Source organism: Chroicocephalus ridibundus, unplaced genomic scaffold (assembly GCF_963924245.1).
Source record: "Chroicocephalus ridibundus unplaced genomic scaffold, bChrRid1.1 SCAFFOLD_40, whole genome shotgun sequence".
Classification (NCBI taxonomy): Eukaryota; Metazoa; Chordata; class Aves; order Charadriiformes; family Laridae; genus Chroicocephalus; species Chroicocephalus ridibundus.
The window spans coordinates 1,918,048-1,937,200 of record NW_026961238.1 but is presented as its reverse complement, the minus strand read 5'-3'; the positions used below and the strand labels follow the sequence as shown (position 1 = coordinate 1,937,200).

Below are 19,153 nucleotides of genomic sequence, written 5' to 3'. Positions count from 1 at the left end.
CCATCATTTAGTTCAAAGCATTCATAACACTCCCTGACATACAGGGCCACAGCGCCGCCTCTCCTTGCTTGCCTATCCTTCCTGAAGAACCTATGGGCATCCATGGCAGCACTAGAGCTGTGTGAGCCGTCCCACCACGTTTCTGTGATGGCGACTACATCATAATTGTCCTGCTGTACAATGGCTTCCAGCTCCTCCTGTTTGTTGCCCATGCTACGCGCATTAGTGTATAAGCACTTCAGCTGGGCTATTGGTCCTTTCTCCTTTTTCCTGGTGGGAGCCGAAATTCTGCCACCCCCAGACTTATTCCTAAGGAGCCCGGTTACGCCCACTATCTTTTCCAAGTCTAGTGCCAGCATGCCACCTTCAGGCTTTTTGCTAGCAAGCTTGGATCTATCCCCAACCCCCTTCGAATCCAGTTTAAAGCTCTGTCAATGAGCCCCTCCAACTCCTGCCCTAAAACCCTTTTCCCCCTCTGAGACAGGCTTTTGCCGTCTGTTGCCAGCAGGCCTGGCGTCCTGAAAAGCAGCCCATGATCAAAGAACCCGAAGTCCTGCCGATGACACCAGTCTCTGAGCCAGGCATTGAGCAGCTGGCATTTCCTATTAATCTTCTCATCAATCCTCGCAACTGTTGGGATAGAAGCAAACACTACTTGTGCTCCTGATCCTCTAACCAGCCGTCCCAGGGCCCTGAAGTCTTTCTTCATTGCCCTCAGGCTTCTTCCTGAAATTTCATTGTTGCCTAACTGAAAAATCAATAAAGGGTAGTAGTCAGTAGGCCTAACTAGGGTAGGGAGTTTCCTCTGGACATCCTTAACTTTGGCCCCAGGGAGACAGCAGACTTCCCTACAGACTGGGTCTGGTCTATGTATGGGACCTTCCACTCCCTTCAGAATCGAGTCCCCTACTACAAGGACCCATCTTTCTTTCATAACTGAGGATGTTGTTATACGAGGCGTAATCCATCTTGGCCTCGGTGACAACTCCAAGTTCAGCAAGCTGTTGTCCTTGTCATCCTCCAGTTCCCTTTGCAGAACATCATATCTGTTCTGCAAGGGCACCTGGGATGGTGTGGGGGTTACCTGGGAGGCACACCTGCCACGCTGGGCGGGGACTCCTTGCCACTGGCCCCTGTCCTCTGAATCTCCACATTCAGCCACGCTGCTAGAGGGTGGGGAGTGCTCTGTATGTGGAGCTCTGTCTGCCTGAGGTGCTTCTTTCGGGGAAGGCAGGATGCGGCTCCAGTTATCTATCTCCTGTTCACACTCCCTTATACTTCTCAAATGACTTACCTCCTCACGGAGCTCCATCGCTAGGTGAAGGAGTTCCTCTACCTGGGCACACCTCCCACAGGCCTGCTCACCGCTACCATTCAACACCGGCGCAAGAGCAGGGCACCCCCTGCAGCCTAACACCTGGGTGGCAGCATGTTCCCACACAAGCTCTGTCTGGGTGGCCACATCAGAGCTGCTCGGTGCAGAGCTCAGGGATGCCATGGCCTTCTGCCGAGTTCTTCCATGACGTCCTGGATGGGTGGAGAGGTTTTCAGTACTTGGAGCCTTTCAGAAATTGTGATTCGTGCTCATCTCCCATATCAAAGGAGCCAACCCACTGCGAGCTGCTCTGTCGCACCTACAGAGGATACAGAGCTAAACCAGCTTTCAGCTACCTTTTTGCCCAAGCAATTCAGTTTTAGACTTTTGGCTTCAGCAGTCCCCGGTCTGGCCCCTCTTTCAGCCTCCTCCAGGGACCCAAGAGTGGCCGCCGATGTTCTGAGGGTGAGGATGCTCATCAAGGCTGGCAGCCGGGAAAGCGGAGCAGGGAAGTATTGCTATCTGTGATCGAATTTAAAGTTAACCATGGCTCTGTAGTTAATCAAGTTTTATGTACTGGCTCCATAGTGTGGTGGTGCAGATCCTCCCCCCGCCATCCTTCAGGCCACTCGGTACCTGGCGTGATCTCCCTCCCAGCCTGGGCCGCAGAACGTGACACAACGGTCTAACATGAAAGAAAAGGTATGGTCCTGACACCATATGGATTGTGACCACAGAGCGGGGAATACCAGGACCCCCAAGACCTACCAAGCTCTGGGGGTGCGTAACCATTGTCCAAGTCAGGCCGGAGTAGCAAAGTACCTGACAAAAGTCAATTGTCTCGGATCCTGTAAGTAGCGATTCTAGTAAAGACCCTTTGAGCTCTTCTGGATCACAGGGGGCTATGGCCAGTAACTGCCCTGAGTTGAGCTACCTCTCAGGCCGACACCTCAAGGCCTGGGTGGGAGAAGACCCTTCTCAAGCCTCAACTGTCGCCTGTTGAGGAACACCGAGGCATCGTATTTACCCTAAATCTGAGAAAGGGAAATTTTAGCTATAGGCTAGTCCCTCTCTCTCTCACCCACCTCTCCACCTGTATGCAGTGAGATACACATTAGCTGTATGGATGGGGATGCTCTTCTGTCCACCCATGCATGTGCAGGACCTAAAAGCGGCACCTTTTGGCTCGCTGGCATTGCCTGCTATTAAGAAATTCCTGATGGCAGACCTGTACGTGTGTGTGCTTAGGTATTATTCAATTATTTTGTTTGCTCACTTTGTGAATCCCTAAACCAGTTAATGATTAAATGCTGCTAAAATTCAACCTCTCAATCTACCTTACATCATTAATAACTTTTGCTAAATCATAACCGTGTCAAGTATTTTCATCCGCGACACAATAGTTAAGGACAATTGTAAGTAGTTGCTAAGGAGAGGATCAAAGGGAATTGTTTGAAGGAACATCTGTAGCCTAATTATTTGGTCTACTTGGGACACTAAGACCTTAACTGAACATCTAATCAAGATGTTTCTCCCAACAACGCCAATTTGGCAGTGAATACCCAAGTCCAGGCATCCTTGACTGAACCGTCTTCATGATAATACTAAAGAACACAGCCGTGGGCCAAGAAGACCCTTGCCCAGGTGAAGACCCTTCCTCCAGGCAGGAGCAGTGATTGAAGATATGAGACTGGTGTGTAAATTCCTGAGCAGCCCTTGTAACTGAAAGTGTACTGCCTTGTAACTTGGGTGTCTAAATACACGGAGGAAACCGGCATGGGCTGTGCCTGATGTGTGGGGATCCACCAAGCACTGGGGCCTGAATAAAATGCAGAGTCTGCATCAGTGGACAAGGGAAGAGCAACAGATATCATCTATCTGGACTTCTGCAAGGCCTTTGACATGGTCCCTGACAACACCCTTCTCTCTAAGTTGGAGAGATACGCATTTGATGGGCGGACTGTTCAGTGGGTAAGGAACTGGCTGGGTGGTCGCATCCAGAGGGTGATGGTCAATGGCTCGATGTCCAGATGGAGAGGAGTGACAAGCGGTGTCCCTCAGGGATCCGTACTGGGACCAGTGCTGTTTAATATCTTCATCAAAGATTTAGACAGTGGGATCGAGTGCACCCTCAGCAAATTTGCAGATGACACCAAGCTGAATGGTGCGGTCGACATGCCAGAGGGACGGGATGTCATCCAGAGGGACCTGGACAAACTAGAGAGGTGGGCCTGTGCAAACCTCATGAAGTTCAAGAAGGCCAAGTGCAAGGTCCTGCACTTGGGTCGGGACAATCCTCCTTATCAATACAGGCTGGGGGTTGATGTGATAGAGCAGCCCTGCGGAAAAGGACTTGGGGGTGTTGGTTGATGAAAAGCTGAACATGAGCCAACGATGTGCATTTGCAGCCCAGAAGGCCAGTCGCACCCTGGGCTGCATCAAAAGAAGCATGGCCAGCAGGTCGAGAGAGGTGATTCTCCCCCTCTACTCTGCTCTTGTGAGACCCCACCTGGAGTACTGCCATTTAACCACAAAATTTAACACACCAAATGAGCATTTAATTTCTATTCAGGGCTTTCATTAGGAAGCGGAAATCTAATCATGGATTTTCAAAGCATGTTATCAAAACTGGGGATCCCTCCCGCAACAGAGAATGTGAGGTTGGCTGAGCCCAGCCTAAACAGAACCTAGCAGCCGTGCAGTGCTGGGAAAGGTCTTGCGCATCCCGATGCACTTCTCCTGGTCGATGAAGAGCGAGTTGGCTTTGACGGCCAGGTCATGCTGCAAGACCAACTTGGCATGAGCCAGCATTTGCAGGGTGTCCTCGGTGTCTCTCAGCCGCTGCTGAAGGCTCTGGACCGTCTCATCAATTTCGTGGACCTCGTTGACAAGGCTGGAAAACAGCAAGGAACCCTCATTAATGGTCCCATCACGTGGGTGGTTTCGAGCCTGGCCCTGCTGAAGGGCACCTTGGGCACAGGATTTCCCCCTTCAGCGCGCTCAGACTAACTCGGACCCCCCGTTTCTGGCAGATGCATGGGAAACCTGAGGGCAGAGCTCCTCCAGACCTCAGCAGGGAGGCATGGCTAAGTCTGCACGAAGGCTTTGGCAATGCGCAGGCACGTCTCCCAGAGCAGCTCGTGCCACCGAGAAGAGGGATGAGCAGCTGTGGTGTCCTGTTCCCCTTTGGTTTTGCAGGTTTGTTGGTTCCCCCTCCTGGATTTCCCTGTGCAGGGGTCCTGCCCACACCCACGGATGCACACACAGCGAAACAGGACAGCTGGGAGAGGCGAAAATTGAATGGGAAACAAGTGGAGGATGGAGAAAACAGCAGTGTGCGAGATGCTAAACAGGCTCTGGGGCTGGGTTTCACTTGCTTCTAAAAGGCTCCATCTGGAGTCTTGCCCAGCAGGCTCCCAGGAGGAGGTGTGAAGTTTGGGGTGCCTCACAGGGGGTGCTGCTGGGCACTCAGGGCAGCCTGCTCCTCCACAGCCCCTCGGGCTGCAATCCCACAGAGCTCACAATGTCCTTGAAAGGGTTTGTCCCCAGGGGAGGTGAGGACAGCCTTTACTGCTTCTCCAGAGGGTGCACCCTTCCTTGAGGTTCCCCAAAAGGAAGGACCTAAGTGCTCTCAGCGCAAGCCTCTTGGAGAGTAAAGGGCTTATCCTAAAAAACTGAGCATATCCAACCACTGGGAAGCAGGCAGGAGAGAAGATGAGGTTTACCCAAGTGGGAAAAACCCAGCCCCTCACGGGGTGGCATCAGGCTGCTCCCAGCCATGGTGTACAGCCTCCTTTGTGGGTGCAGAGCTCTCCCAGCACCCAAAGGCTGGGATACCTGCTCATTCCTTTTGATTAGAGCAGAGCCCTTCTGGAAGGACTATTTAGGAAAAACATCCCATGACTACTTTTGTCATCCAGTGATGTTCCTGAGTGCTACTACCCGTGACTCCTCAAGGACCCTGCTGGCCCCGTGCTCCTGCCTTACCGGAGCTGGGCAGTGTCCCGGCACAGCTCCATGTTTGGTCTCCGTGTGCGCTCTTCCAGCCGGGTCTGAGCCACTTTGAACGGAGGTCCTTGGTGCCTCATGGCTTTTTTGATGGCTTCCATGTTCATCTCCGTTTGGAAGATTTCCCGCAGCATCTGCCGTAAAAAAGAAACACATGCATGAATGAAAAAATACCTTCTCAAGTGACAACATAATTTCCTTTTTCTCCTGTCCGTCTGCAGAAAAAACAAGCCTGTCTTTGCTGTTGCTGTCACGTCAGAGGAGGTGTTGGAGCAGTGATGGACACAGTGAGTTACCAGCTTCCCAAAGCTACTGCTTGCAGAAACTGATCATCCATCAACAGCAACTCAGAGAGGGAAGGTTTTTCATGCATGAAAAATTTTCATTTTTCACTGAAGGACATGGCACCAGCCCGCAACGCTGCCAGCCCAGCCTCTGCTCAGTGAATCAGTACGGTGTCGAGCACTTTTCCATGAGACCCACTGGTCCGAGCCAGGTGCCCGTCACTGATCTCCACTTCCTCTGCTTGGCAGAGCAAGCACACGGATACCCGTGCAGCAACCACAGAGCACTGAGTGTGAAAGCACGTCCTTGGGGGAGAAGCAAGCCTGCGAACCCCCCGGCAGGCAGCCCAGCAGAGGCCCAGCAAAGACTCTCTGCAGGGCAGCCAGCGCTTCTGAAGTAACTCCCAGGAGATGCAACCAGCAGTGGCCTTTTCTGCTGGAAATCCCTGTGCTGCCAGGCTGTCAGCTAGGATGCGCTAGCAAAAGACAGGATCCCTTGAGATGAAATCACAGTGCCAGCTCCTCCTGCTCCAAGAAGGAAGTCCCCAGGACTTGGAGTTTCTAACAGAAAATGACACTATAACCAGCTTCCTGCGGCCACCGTTCCTCTCCTTGGGCCAGGTCTGCGTGGAGGGTCCTGCTTCGGAGGTGTCCCTGGGAAGTGACAGTGTCACACCCAAAGGGAGGGGTTCAGGCTACCTTGGCCAGGTGGGTCTGAATCTTGCTCTTGGCGTCGGCTGTCTCGGCGATGCGGCTGGTGAAGGTGACGTTCACCCTGTTGAACTGGCACCACATCTCGTTGGCCGTCACCTCCAGCAGGTTCCTGGTGTTGTCCCGCAGCTTGGCAGAGGCCGCCCGTTTGCTCTGGGAGCGGAGAATGTTGCCGTCCGTGAACTTGGCCCAGGACTCCGGCACTGAGATCCTGGGGGGAAGGAGAGGCCCCTGGTAAGCCCGTGCTGCTGAAGCTGGACGTGGGCAGGCAAGGACCCTGCCAGGGAGCAGCGTGGGTCAAATGTAGCTTTAATCTACGCTTTTATTTTGACCATAGGTCGTGTTTTAACCCCAGCCGGCAGCTAGGACCATGCAGCCACTTGTGCAGTTCTCCCCCTTTCCTCCAGAAGGGCAAGGAGAAGAAGGAGAATAGGAGGCCAAAGGGAAGGGAAAACTTGTGTGTGGAGATAAAAGACAGTTAAATAGAAGAACAATAACAGCAACAATAGAATAAGAATGAGAAGAAGAATAAAAATAATAATAATAATAATGAGCAGAAAGAAATGGCCCCTCTGAAGCCGGTGTCTCCAGGCAGGATGGACTTGCCTTTACAGTGGGCTGGGGACCAGCAGCTCCCTGCCAGGGAAAGGCACCGCGCATCCCCGGGACAGCTTGCTGCTCGTGTGCCACCCGGCGTGCACTCACGTGGCATTGACCCGCTCCACCCCTCGGTAGTAGCTGATGCCGTGGGAGGTGTTCCTCAGGTGGTGGCACTTGTCATCGATGCGGTGGGCCGCCTGCTTGTTGGCCAGGTCTCTCTCCAGCTCGTGCTGGGCCACCCTGTTGGACCTTCAACATGCAAACAACAGCCATTGGTGGGGATGTATGGGTGGAACGGCTTCCTCCCCGTTCCACTTCCCCGCAGCTCCCGCCTGGGCAGCTCTGTCCTCCCATGAGCATCACCGCCCGCTTCCCATGGAGCTTGCGTGGGTTTTACAGCTGCGGGGTGTGGGTAGAGGTCAGGGTCTGCGGGGGGTTCACATCCCAACTGCAAAGGCCCATCGGCCCTACGGCATGAGATAAGGAGCTTCTCCTTACGCGAGCTGGGCTTTTGCCTTATCCAGGTACCGCTGCATCCTCTCCTGGCATGACCTGATGACATCGACTTCCTGGGCAAAGGCAAAACATGTAATGATGTCATCTCTTTAATTAGACCAACTAAGAGAGCTGCTGCGTGGGGGAACACCGTCCCCTGGCCCAGCAGGTTTTGGGGGTTGGAAGGGTTGAGCACCTCACCAGCAGTAAGGAGACAGGTAGGGAACAAGGCCACAAAGCCTCCTCGGGGCAGCTTAGGTAAAAATAGCTTTCACACATGATCTGAGTTGCCAACCTTACTGTGAAGAGCTGTTTCTCCACGTCATCATGGACGAGGTCGATGCCCATCCTCTTCTCCCGCTGAAGCAAGCACTCCTGAGCGACCTGTTGGGGACATGCCATGACTGTTGGCTGCAGGGGCAGGGTTCTCTAGAGGGACGGGCCCCATCTCAAGATGGGAAGAAAACGGAAGAAAAAAGTGCCCCAGGCAGCTGGTTTAGCCGACAATGAGCAGCCAAGCTGCAACATCAGCGTTAAAGCAACATGAGGGAGCACACGTGTCCCTGGTGCAACCGCAGCTGAATGCAGGGCCCTGTGTCAGCCTTGATGCTGACCTCGCCAGAGCCTTGTAGCAAGACATGGGCTTGTGTCTCCCAAACCAGGATTTTGGATGTGCCGCTTGTAAAAATATTTGGTTCTGATGGGCTCAGAATGTGCTGATAGGAGATGCAGCAGATGGCAAGGGATTTGTTGATTACTAACTAATGGTCTCTTCCTAAAAGCTTTCTAGATGTTACGGAGCTGCAGTGAAACTTAACTGGACGTCTGAGTGGCTGCAGATGTTTCAGCAGTGGGCTACAGCTTGCAGGCCACTGCACAGGGTGCTTACCTGGAGAGGGGCCTCTGTCTCGGCCAAGGCTGTCTCCAGCCTTTTCTTCATGTCCGTGAGGGCGTTGGTCTCCCCGATCATCTCACCCAGCTCACGGCAGAGCTCCGATTTCCAAAATCCAATATCATTGGCACGAACTCCCAGGTGTTTGGTGCTTTCTCCTTGTGTCTTCTCTGTCTGCTGATATTTATCCTGAATCATGCGGGAGGTATCAACTCTCAGATGCTCCGTGTTGTGCTGGCAAGTTTCTGACTCTTTGTAGTTGGTCAGGTTGGACCTGTGCCAGTCCTCAGGGGTGTACCGGGTGAGGAAGGTTGTTCTGTTGGCAATGAAAGGAAGCTTCTTGCTGGCGGTCATCCCCTGGGAACTTTTGGAAAAGGGAGCCAAAGTTGGGTTGATGGCAGCTGGTTTGTAGTAGGTGCTGGGCATCCAGGGGAGGCCGGAGCTCTGAGGCAGCAGGTAGTAATGAAAACGGTCCTTATAGCTTGAAGCCATGGCACTGATGGCAGGCAGAAACTTGCTAGGTGTTGATTGTGGATGGGCGTACGTTGCCGTTAAGGGAGATCGACCAGGCTGCATTCTTGAACACTGCTCTTCAGGTACGTGTCCTGCACAGAGGAGCAGAGAGAAGACAACCGCACTCAGTAAGCTCCTGCACTTGCCTTCCTTCTTACAGCAACACGTGCAACTTGGAACACAAACAGCGATGCACACAGCACCTACACATTGCCTGTGCAGACCTAAAACTCTTGAAATCAAATCCCTTCTGACAGCGTCCCAAGCATTTGTATCTAGAGAAAGATCTGACTTTGTTGTTCATATCTAGCATCAGGTCTTGAAATGGGAAGAAAAACAAATCATGGCTGCTCAAGAGAGTGACAGATATTGTGCCCTCATTTTCCTTCAGTCTGTCAGTCCCGTGAAACTGTAGCTGCTGATTCTCTGCTGCTTATCTGCTTCTTTTGGCTGGGCTTGGTATCTGCTGATCTTCTAGTATTCCACGTGTCATTTTCTCTTTCAAAGCGCCATTACCAGCCCCGAGAGCTGCGCCCCTTTGGACACACAGCTGCTACCAGCCCAGCGCGATTTGTGGGTGAGGGCCTCCATCCTCATCCCCTCCATATTCACTTGCATTAAATGCTCAAGTGAGCAGTCTGCAGGTGAGCAGAGCTTTGCAGGACTATATCCAAATTTGAACACACACCCACACACATCCCGCCCCCTCCCCCGCAGCCTATTTCACCGTCAAAAGAACAGCCATCTCTGTCTTGCAAAAGAAGAAAAATGTCCATGGCTCACCTGATGTAAAATCACTGCGCTTGGAAAGGAGATATCCCACCAAGTCCTTTCAGAGGGCTTTGTAAACACCAGCCTTGCAGTAGCCCTAGGAGGAATGGCCACACATGAAGATTTTGATACCAAGAACTGTGGGTGCTATTGCTCTTTTCAGATTGAGGTTATCAGTCAGTTGTTATCAGAAACATAATGCAGAGGGCCACCAACTACACCTAACACACCGAATGTGAGGACAAACACTCAGGAGGGTAAGTTATGCTCGGTGGGAAGCTCTTGTAAGGTTGCAAGTGTGACCCACGGGCAGGAGTAAGTCCCTGTGGCTGCCGTAGCCAGCTGGACGTGCCCTTCCCCTAACACCATCCCATCCCCACTGCTCCCAGCCTGGCTCAGAGCCCCAGTGAAAGATTAGGACATAAGATCCCTGGATGGGAGTGGGGTAGGACATAAAACTTGTGCTCAATCCTATTCGTAACAGCACGAAAGCCACTCCATTCCTTTAAAAATGACATGTTTGCAGGGAATAAACCTGCCCGAAACGGCTTGATGCATTCAGAAGAACACTGCCTCCAAATGCAGCTACTAAATAAATGAACAGCGAATGCAGGAGAATAACGGGTCCTTTAGTTAGGGCAAATCCCAGGAAAATCAGGATGAGTCAGAGGGCACAAGTGCACAGCCTGCAGCTGGGAAATCACGGAACTTTGAGGACTCCAGTTACAAGCCTTGCCCAGTTTTGGCCATGCTGGCATGGGCTGCCCCGGGGCCTCACTTGAGAGCAGCAGCAGAGCCGCGGGCACCGAGTCTCGCCCCAGGATCCAGCCTGGCAGAAGAGGCTGTGGGACAGGCAGTGGGAAACTCACACCCTCCAAAGAAAGCTAAAACGCTTTCACAATCACGACCCTGCGAGCCAGTTTGGCAGAACTGAGGGAGAAATGTCTGTGCTCAGGCCCAACAAAAACCACTGTGAGTGCCAGTTCCCTTTTGTTTAGGAAAGAGAGGAAAACCCCTTGGGAATGGACCACAGTTACCTTTCCCTGCATTTCCAGCTGAAGTAAAAGCCCCTGCATCCCCCTGGGGATAAGCCATCCCAGGGTGACACTTTCTGCCACCCCTGAACACAGACACATGATGGGAGCCCCCGACCACCTACTTTGGGTACGTCTGGACAACAGAAGAGGTACTGGGGAGCATTAGGAGAAATGCTTGCTTTTTCAGCCCTCCCCTCCCAGCCAAAGTACATACTCACCCTGAGCCTCCAGAGGCTTGCGGGTGCCCGGTGGGGGCTGCTACTCGCTGTGGTGCTCTCGGGTTCGGTGGCAGCACTGCCAGACACTGCAGCATCCCCAGTGCCGTCCGTGACACAGAACCAGGGCAGCGCTGCCAGGGGCACAGGGCGCTCAGTGACTGGGTTCTGCCTGGGCAACTCCCCGCAGCTGCTATGGCAACCGGATGCAGCCGCTGGGCAAGCCGGTGCTCTTGATGGGCAAGCCGGGGCCACCCCTGGGCCAGAAAATACCCTCACATGGCATCTTAGTTCCTGCCCTGGACAACCTATTGGCCCTCGCTGGGCAACTTGGTGCAGCCTCTGGGCAGCCAGGTGCAGCTGTTGGGCAACTGTCGAGCAGCTGGACAACCTTCTTAGTCATATGATTCAGTTTTAGGTAGTCCTGCAAGGAGCAGGGATGTGGATGCGATGATCCTTATGGTTCTCCTCCTTGATGTTATAGTTGAATTTAAAATAAATCAAGTCCGAAATAGATTCAATAAATATTTATTGAGGTAGGAAGGCAAAAGCAGCGCTGGGCGGCCGGGGAGTCGCAGCTCCACCAAAGGCTCGCAAATTCAAGCAAGCTGAGCAGCTCTTTTTATCTTCACGGAGGTCGGGTTTCGACATCTTTGGTACGCCCCTCTGTAGCTTCTTGCTTGAGGTAGTTTAGATAAAATGTTGGTCACAGAATCAGCTCAAAACAATACATTCTGATAACATTGTGGTTAAGCTTTTTGTCAAACAGGAGTTCCCATGTTGGTGTAGCAAGATAACATTGTGGACATGTCTCTTCTGGTAAAACAGGGAGTTCTCAAGACTGCCACAATGGGTTTGTTCCTCTTGCTTAACTTGTTCGATCAGCAAATCACCTTTAGTTACTTATTACAATCCCCCCCTTCTTTTATTTATAAGTGATTTGCTGATCAAACCTAGACAATACCTCACAAGCTGCATCTAATTCAGGATTTTCGTTCGGTATAATTTTCATTTCCAGTTCTGATTGCTTCATCACCATTAGCTGCACTTTTTCTAACCTGCTTTCAACAAAGGTTACAAATTTATTAATGACACAGGGTCCAAAAGTCAGAGCCAATAGCAACATCATGAGGGGTCCCGCCAAAGTAGAAATTAAGGTAGTCAGCCATGGTGGCTGATTAAACCAAGATTCATTTTCTAAAGTCATGGTAATCAATACCATTAATAGGATACCAGCTTTCATTTCCCCACTGTTTAGTACCTCTCTGCCTTCCTCGTCTACTCCTTTGCAGAGAGCAACGGGATATCAAGATCTTCTCGGCAGCAGCAGATAGTCTTCAGGGGAATTTTGCTGTTATCCTGTCAATAATTTCCAAGGTCTAAAGAGTTAGTTATCTCTCAAATCTATTTCCACCTATGTGGTTGTTGTGCCCGTTTCCAGGCGAATCTTACAGCACACTGTCTTAAAACTCTATACCAATCTGTTTCATGTACTTCCCAAAGTTCAGGTACTGACAGTTCCCACCCACAAAATAATTTACGAATTTCCACTGGATCCTCTGGTCCCCTGGCACATATCAAATCATTGCGACATTTCATACAGTAGGGTTGTCTCTTAAATGAAACACAGGACCAATCTCTATTACAATTTAGACATCGGCAAACAACCCAACATAAATGTCCGGAAGTAGGGTGTTTTAAGCAGGGTATTCCCCAGAGATCTCCTATTCCGGGTGATTCGGGTATCTCCGTCTCTGTTTCGCAACAAAATGGAAAAACCTGGGGAGTTCCTGTTAGTTTGTATAATCCACCCCCCCCGTTTGGTCCGGTATCCTTTCTTCACTCCAAGGTGCAAAATATACCTTTCATAGAGTATTTCCTGGTGGTATTTGGAACCATCGATATAAACTATCTCTTAGTTCCCTTCTGGAGTGGTTCATTTACCGGTCTCGCTTTTCCTTATCTTTACTCGAAGATCTCCTGGTTCCGACGTCACAGTCCACTTCTCTGGGAAGATAGGTCCCAAAATCCTACTAGCGTGAGTCCATCCTTTTTCTGCTGTCCGTACAGCCGTATCTGTGGTAAGTAAAACAACAAAGGGTCCTTCCCAATGGGGTGTTAGGGAGGTTTCTTTCCAGGTTTTGATTAGTACCTGGTCTCCGGGCTGGATTCGGTGTATGGAAATGTCCAAGGGAGGTCTTTGTACTACCAAGCCCTTCTTTCTTAGTTCCTGTCTTCTTTTTGTAAGTTCTAAAATATATTCTGTTAAAAGTTTATCCTCGACTTTTGGGTGTTCCACTAATAACCCAAAGTCATAAGGCATTCCATACAACATTTCAAAGGGGGATATACCAGTATCTGTTCTTGGCTGAGTTCTAATGTAAAGCAAAGCCAATGGTAAACATTTAACCCAATTCATTTTTGTTTCCACCATAAGTTTGGTTAGGTGTTTCTTTATCTCCCCATTCATTCTTTCTACTTTCCCAGAACTCTGTGGGTGCCAGGGAGTATGGTATTCCCATTTTGTACCAAACAATTCAGTTGTCTCTTTAATTACTTTGGATGTGAAATGTGGACCTCAGTCTGAGTCAATTACCACAACAGTCCCATATCTTGGAATAATTTCTTCCAAGAGAATCTTAATAACTGTCTTTGCAGTAGCTCTTACCACTGGAAAGGCTTCTACAAAGTGCGTAAGGTGATCAACCAAGACCAATAAATACTGATATCTCCCCACCTTTGGCAATTCAGTAAAATCCACCTGTATTTTCTCAAAGGGTCTTTTAGCCAATTCACGACCTCCTTGAACCTTTTCCCTAAGTTGTCGTTTATTCACTTTGTGACAGGTTAAACATCCCTCTAAAATCCTCTTAGCTAGACCGTATATTCCGACACAGGCATAGTTTGTCTCAAACTGATCCACTAAAGCTTGAATTCCCCAATGAGTTTTATGGTGTAATTTATTCAGTATTCCCCGAGCTAATCCTTTTGGAAGAATTTCCCTGCCGTCTGGTAGCAGCCATTTATCACTATCTCTTTTTGCTCCAATTTGTTTTAGCTTATCCAGTTCTTGGAGAGTGAAAGTTTTATCTAATTTTAGCCTTTCAGGTTCCTCTCTCAAGGTCTGAACCATTAATAATGCAGCCCGTTTTGCCTCCGCGTCGGCTAGATTGTTTCCTCTTACAGTATGGGTTAGTCCCTTCTGATGTCCTTTTACATGGACTATGGCTATCTTTAGTGGACCTCTTAATGCCTTTAAAACTTCTAAGATTAGCTTTTCATGGACTAATCCTTTTCCCTGGGTGTTAATTAAGCCTCTCTCTTCCCAAATTTTTCCAAAAGTATGTACCACCCCAAAGGTATACTTTGAATCTGTATAAATAGTTCCAACTTTATTTTCGAAGAGCTTTAATGCCCTTAGCATAGCATATAACTCACACGCTTGTGCGGACCAGGCTTCACTTAATGGTCCTGATTCTTTTATCTTAAAAGTATACCCATCCACAATAGCATAACCTGATTTCCGTTGTCCTTCAACCACTCATGAGGAGCCGTCCACAAATAATTTTTCTCCTTCGTCTAATTCATCGTCTTCTAAGTCCTCCCTTATTTTAGTCTGCAAATTTATTAGTTGGAGGCAGTCATGTGTCAAATCTTCTTTAGGTTCTCCGTATAAAAATTGGGCAGGATTTTGAATAGAAGTGGTTTCCATTTCTAGTCGAGGGGAGTTAATTAAAATTCCCTCATATTTTAGCAGTCGACTATCTGTAAGCCACTTATCAGCCCGTTGTTGCAATACTCCTCGAATGTTATGGGGGGTGTATACTTTTAGTTCACCTCCCAAGGTGACTTTTCCAACTTCTTCCACTACTAATGCAGTGGCCACTATTGCTTGCAAGCAGGTGGGCCACCCGCGGCTTACAGGATCCAGTATTTTAGAATAATATCCTACAGGCTTTCTCTGCCCTGCCCATCCTTGGGTCAGAACCCCATAAGCTGTCCCGTTATCTACATTGATAAAGAGTTGAAAGGGTTTACGGATATCGGGTAAACTGAGGACAGGTGCTTCTACCAGATCTCTTTTTATATTTTCCCAACGATTCTCATCTTCAGGGGACCATTTTACCAACCCGTTTTTAGTTAATTTTTCGTACAAGAATTTTACTTTACTGCTGTAATTTTCTATCCACTGTTGACAATACCCTAATAATCCCAATAACTGTCTTATCTGTCTTTTATTAGTGGGAGCTGTTAGAGACAAAATTCCTTTTACTCTTTCGGGATCTAATTTCTTGTGTCCCTTTATGAGCCAATGCCCCAAATATTTTACCTCTTCTTCAGTAAACTGTAATTTGGATTTAGAGACCTTTAATCCCTTGAGGCCTAAAAAGTTCAATAATTTGATGCTCTCATTTCTGACTTCTTCTTGAGTTCTTCCAGCGATCAATAAATCATCCACGTATTGTATTAGAATTAGTCCCTGACTTAATTCATAAGATTCCAGTAACTGTTCCAGAGCTTGTCCAAACAAGTTCGGAGACTCTGTAAATCCCTGGGGCAAAACGGTCCACCGTAATTGTTGTCTTCTATGGGTCTTGGGGTTCTCCCACTCGAAAGCAAAATAGTCCCTACATTTTCCTTCTAAGGGACAAGCCCAAAAAGCATCTTTTAAATCTATAACACTATACCATTTATAATCTGGACTTAACTGATTAAGTATAGCGTGCGGGTTAGCCACCACAGGGAACCGGGTAATGGTTCGTTCATTTACGGCTCTCGGATCTTGTACTAAACGATAGGACCCATCCGGCTTCTTTACGGGCAATATGGGAGTATTGTGGGGAGACATACAGGGTTCCAAAAGCCCTTGGGCCAAAAGTCTCTCAATTACTGGCTGCAACCCTTCTCTCCCCTCCCTAGAGATGGGATACTGTTTTATCCTAATTGGCTGGTCTGGGTCTTTTATGGAGACCGTGATCGGTTTGATATTTAATTTTCCCACCGACCCTGGGCTATACCAAGTTTCTGGATTAATCTTGGCTTCATCTTCTGCAGTTAATAAGCATAATCTTACTTTTAATTTCTCTTGCTCTACTTCCAAATTGATTCCTAATTCCACCATCAGGTCTCGTCCCAAAGAGGTTATACTCAGCTTCTGGGACCAATAAAAATGTTCCCACCCCATATTTATTTGGGGCTTCTATTGTTACATTCCTTATCAGGGGCACCTTAAAGGGTTCCCCCTTTGCACCAATTACTTGGAGTTTATCCTTTGATTCAACACATCCAGATGGTAACTTTTGGACTGTTGATCTTTCGGCACCCGAGTCCACAAGGAACTCGAACGCTTCGTGCTGAGGACCCAATTTCAATTTTATCAAGGGCTCGGTAACCTTAGGGGTCCCCAGCAAATAGAGCCCCTGACCCCCCTAATCTTCCTTAAAAATCTCCTCATCCTGCCTTCTTTTCCGACAATTTCTCTGTAGATGTCCCTTCTTGCGACAATAAAAACATTCTATGTCCTGCAAACTAAATCTTCTTCTTCTCGGTTCTACTGGGCCCTTCTGGGGACTTTCTCCTCTCCTGCCCTGATTTTGTCCTTCCCTTACAGCTGCCATCAGGATTCTGGCTTGTTTCTTCTGATTTTCTTCCTCCCTTCTCACATACACCTTCTGAGCTTCTCGTAATAATTCATCTAACCCCCTTCCCTGCCAGTCTTCTACTTTCTCTAACTTTCTCCTTATATCTGTCCAAGATTTAGCTACAAATTGAGTTTTCAGCAGGGCTTGACCCACTTGGCTATCGGGGTCTAACCCGGAATATAGCTGTAAACTTTTTCTCAATCTTTCCAGCCATTCAGTGGGGGTTTCATCTTTCTTTTGTTGTTCATTAAAGGCCTTATTAATATTTTGCCCTCTGGGTACAGAATCTCTAATCCCCTGAATTATTATATCCCGGAGATCAATCATGTTATTTCTATGTGCGGGGTCTTGATTGTCCCAATTGGGCCGCTGTAAGGGCCATTTTACATCTCCGGCGGGACCATGCTGATGCCTCTGATCCCAATGCCTCATGCCTGCCGTTCTGATCATTCCTCGTTCTTCGTTTGTGAACAAGATCTTTAAAATAGATTCCATCTCGTCCCAAGTATAAATGTTAGGGCCAAGGAATTGATCAAAACGTTCTGCTACCCCTAATGGGTCCTCTAACAAGTGTCCCATTTCTTTCTTAAATTCCCTCACATCCCCGGAGCTGAGGGGTACAGATACAAATCCAACTCCGGGTTGTGGTCCCCCCATAGCAGTCTCCCTTAAGGGATACAACAAGTTTTCCTCCCTCCTTTCTCTAGTTTGACTTCTAGTTATTCTTCGATTAGAAGGAGGAGCCTCTTCCCCAGGTTCTGTGGGGGCTGTTGGAGGGAGATCTTGCTCAGGACCTTGCGGAGGGGGGACATAGGGTGGGGGAGACGCTGGAGGTTCGTCTACATCCCACCTTTTCTTTTTATCATTTTTCTTTTCTTTTAATGGAAACAAATTAGCGGCCTGAGCCGTGCCCAGGATCCATAAAAAGGCGTATTCACTCTCCTCCTTATTAAATGGTCGTTTGTTGTTAACATATATGTTTAATTGTTGGCATATCCAATCCTCTAAGGATCCATGAATTGGCCAATATAAATCTTTTCTTATCTGTTTTCTTCCCCATACCTCCATACAATAATAGACCAATTTCTCCTTGGATTTCCCTTTTCGAGAAGGGGAACTATCCCAATATCTAATCATTAGGCCTAACGGGCTATCTTGGGGTATATCGGGGAGCCCACCCCCACCCCGTATCTCCTGCATGGAACCAGAAGTCCTACTTTTCTTCTGTCCCATCTTCCGAAAGTGCCTTCTTTCACTCAAAATTCACTCACTTCCCTCCGTTCGTGGCCCACGCCCTCACGGACAATGGGAACCGCACTATTAGGAGGTCCACACTCACTTCGTCCGGTGGGCTACTAAGCCCAGTGGACGTCTCAGTCACTCGCACCCGGGTACCCAATCCCCGACCGAACGGAACCGCAATATACTTACTCACTCCCGAGTCTTCGTCCGGCTCTTCGTGCACAAAAATTACGGGGAACTGCAGTATCTCCTTTCTCTTTTCTTTTTGCTTTCCTATCTCAGTTCGGAAAATCCAGGTGAGCTAAGTCGGAATCTCCTCCGGGACCATCCAAAGATGGGGCGCCCTCCCAGAGTTGAATTCCGAGTCGGCTGTCTGGATCCGAGTCACGGCACCAAATTTGTTATAGTTGAATTTAAAATAAATCAAGTCCGAAATAGATTCAATAAATATTTATTGAGGTAGGAAGGCAAAAGCAGCACTGGGCGGCCGGGGAGTCGCAGCTCCACCAAAGGCTCGCAAATTCAAGCAAGCTGAGCAGCTCTTTTTATCTTCACGGAGGTCGGGTTTCGACATCTTTGGTACGCCCCTCTGTAGCTTCTTGCTTGAGGTAGTTTAGATAAAATGTTGGTCACAGAATCAGCTCAAAACAATACATTCTGATAACATTGTGGTTAAGCTTTTTGTCAAACAGGAGTTCCCATGTTGGTGTAGCAAGATAACATTGTGGACATGTCTCTTCTGGTAAAACAGGGAGTTCTCAAGACTGCCACAATGGGTTTGTTCCTCTTGCTTAACTTGTTCGATCAGCAAATCACCTTTAGTTACTTATTACACTTGAGATATTCTATGATCCTATGAACTCAGTGCCCTCAGTGGGCAACGTAGTGCCACCCATGGGCAACTCAGTGTACACTCTGGGCAACCTAGTGCCCTTCCTGGGCAACTTGATCCCACCCTGGACAACCCCCGGTGCCATCAGTGGGCAACCCAGTACAGCCCTCGGGCATCCGCTCTGGCTAGCCTAAGGGGGTTTCTCTCCAATTTGGGAAAACACCCACCAGGTCTGCTGTGAGCACCTCTGTGGCCCACTGTATCCAGAGGAAATGTTTGCATTTGCTTCACCTTACCGTGTTAGATTAACTGTGAGCCCTGTGGATGGCTCATCAAATACTCAGCGCATACATCTGTCTTCTCATTGCCTTTCTCAGCTTCCTCTCCTTTTCCCAGCTCCTGCGCTCTGTGCACACGCTCACATGGAGCTGGCCTCCATGAGAAAGCCATGCCTCTGCTGCCAAACATCTGGCATTCAAGGGAACTCCAACTCTTTCGTGTAGACACACAATTGATTTCACTTTAAAAGACATGTCCTCCTTTAGCCAGGTGAAGAATCAACTTCATCAAAACGAAATGAAAAGTTCAGCACACAC

The 19,153-nt window shown here is 49.0% G+C and overlaps 1 protein-coding gene across 1 annotated transcript; it reads right to left on the bottom strand.

Moving 5' to 3' along the window:
- Positions 1-3,991: 3,991 nt before the first annotated feature.
- LOC134509147 (tektin-3-like) lies at positions 3,992-8,881 on the bottom strand. Its single transcript, XM_063321629.1, has 7 exons — positions 8,303-8,881; positions 7,714-7,797; positions 7,417-7,487; positions 7,024-7,167; positions 6,307-6,529; positions 5,303-5,457; positions 3,992-4,208 (listed from the first exon to the last, which is right to left on the bottom strand). Exons 1-7 carry the CDS (start codon positions 8,879-8,881, stop codon positions 3,992-3,994), a joined length of 1,473 nt encoding a protein of 490 aa, XP_063177699.1.
- Between the last annotated feature and the right edge of the window lie 10,272 nt (positions 8,882-19,153).

Bases quoted from the DNA above. Each gene is read 5' to 3' on its own strand.
- LOC134509147 (XM_063321629.1), bottom strand. From the start codon at position 8,881: ATGCAGCCTGGTCGATCTCCCTTAACGGCAACGTACGCCCATCCACAA. The intron at 6,530-7,023 runs GTGAGTGCACGC...CCTTCCCCCCAG, and splicing joins GTGGAGCGGGTCAATGCCAC to GATCTCAGTGCCGGAGTCCT. The intron at 4,209-5,302 runs GTAAGGCAGGAG...GCTGTTTTCCAG, and splicing joins CGGGACACTGCCCAGCTCCG to CCTTGTCAACGAGGTCCACG.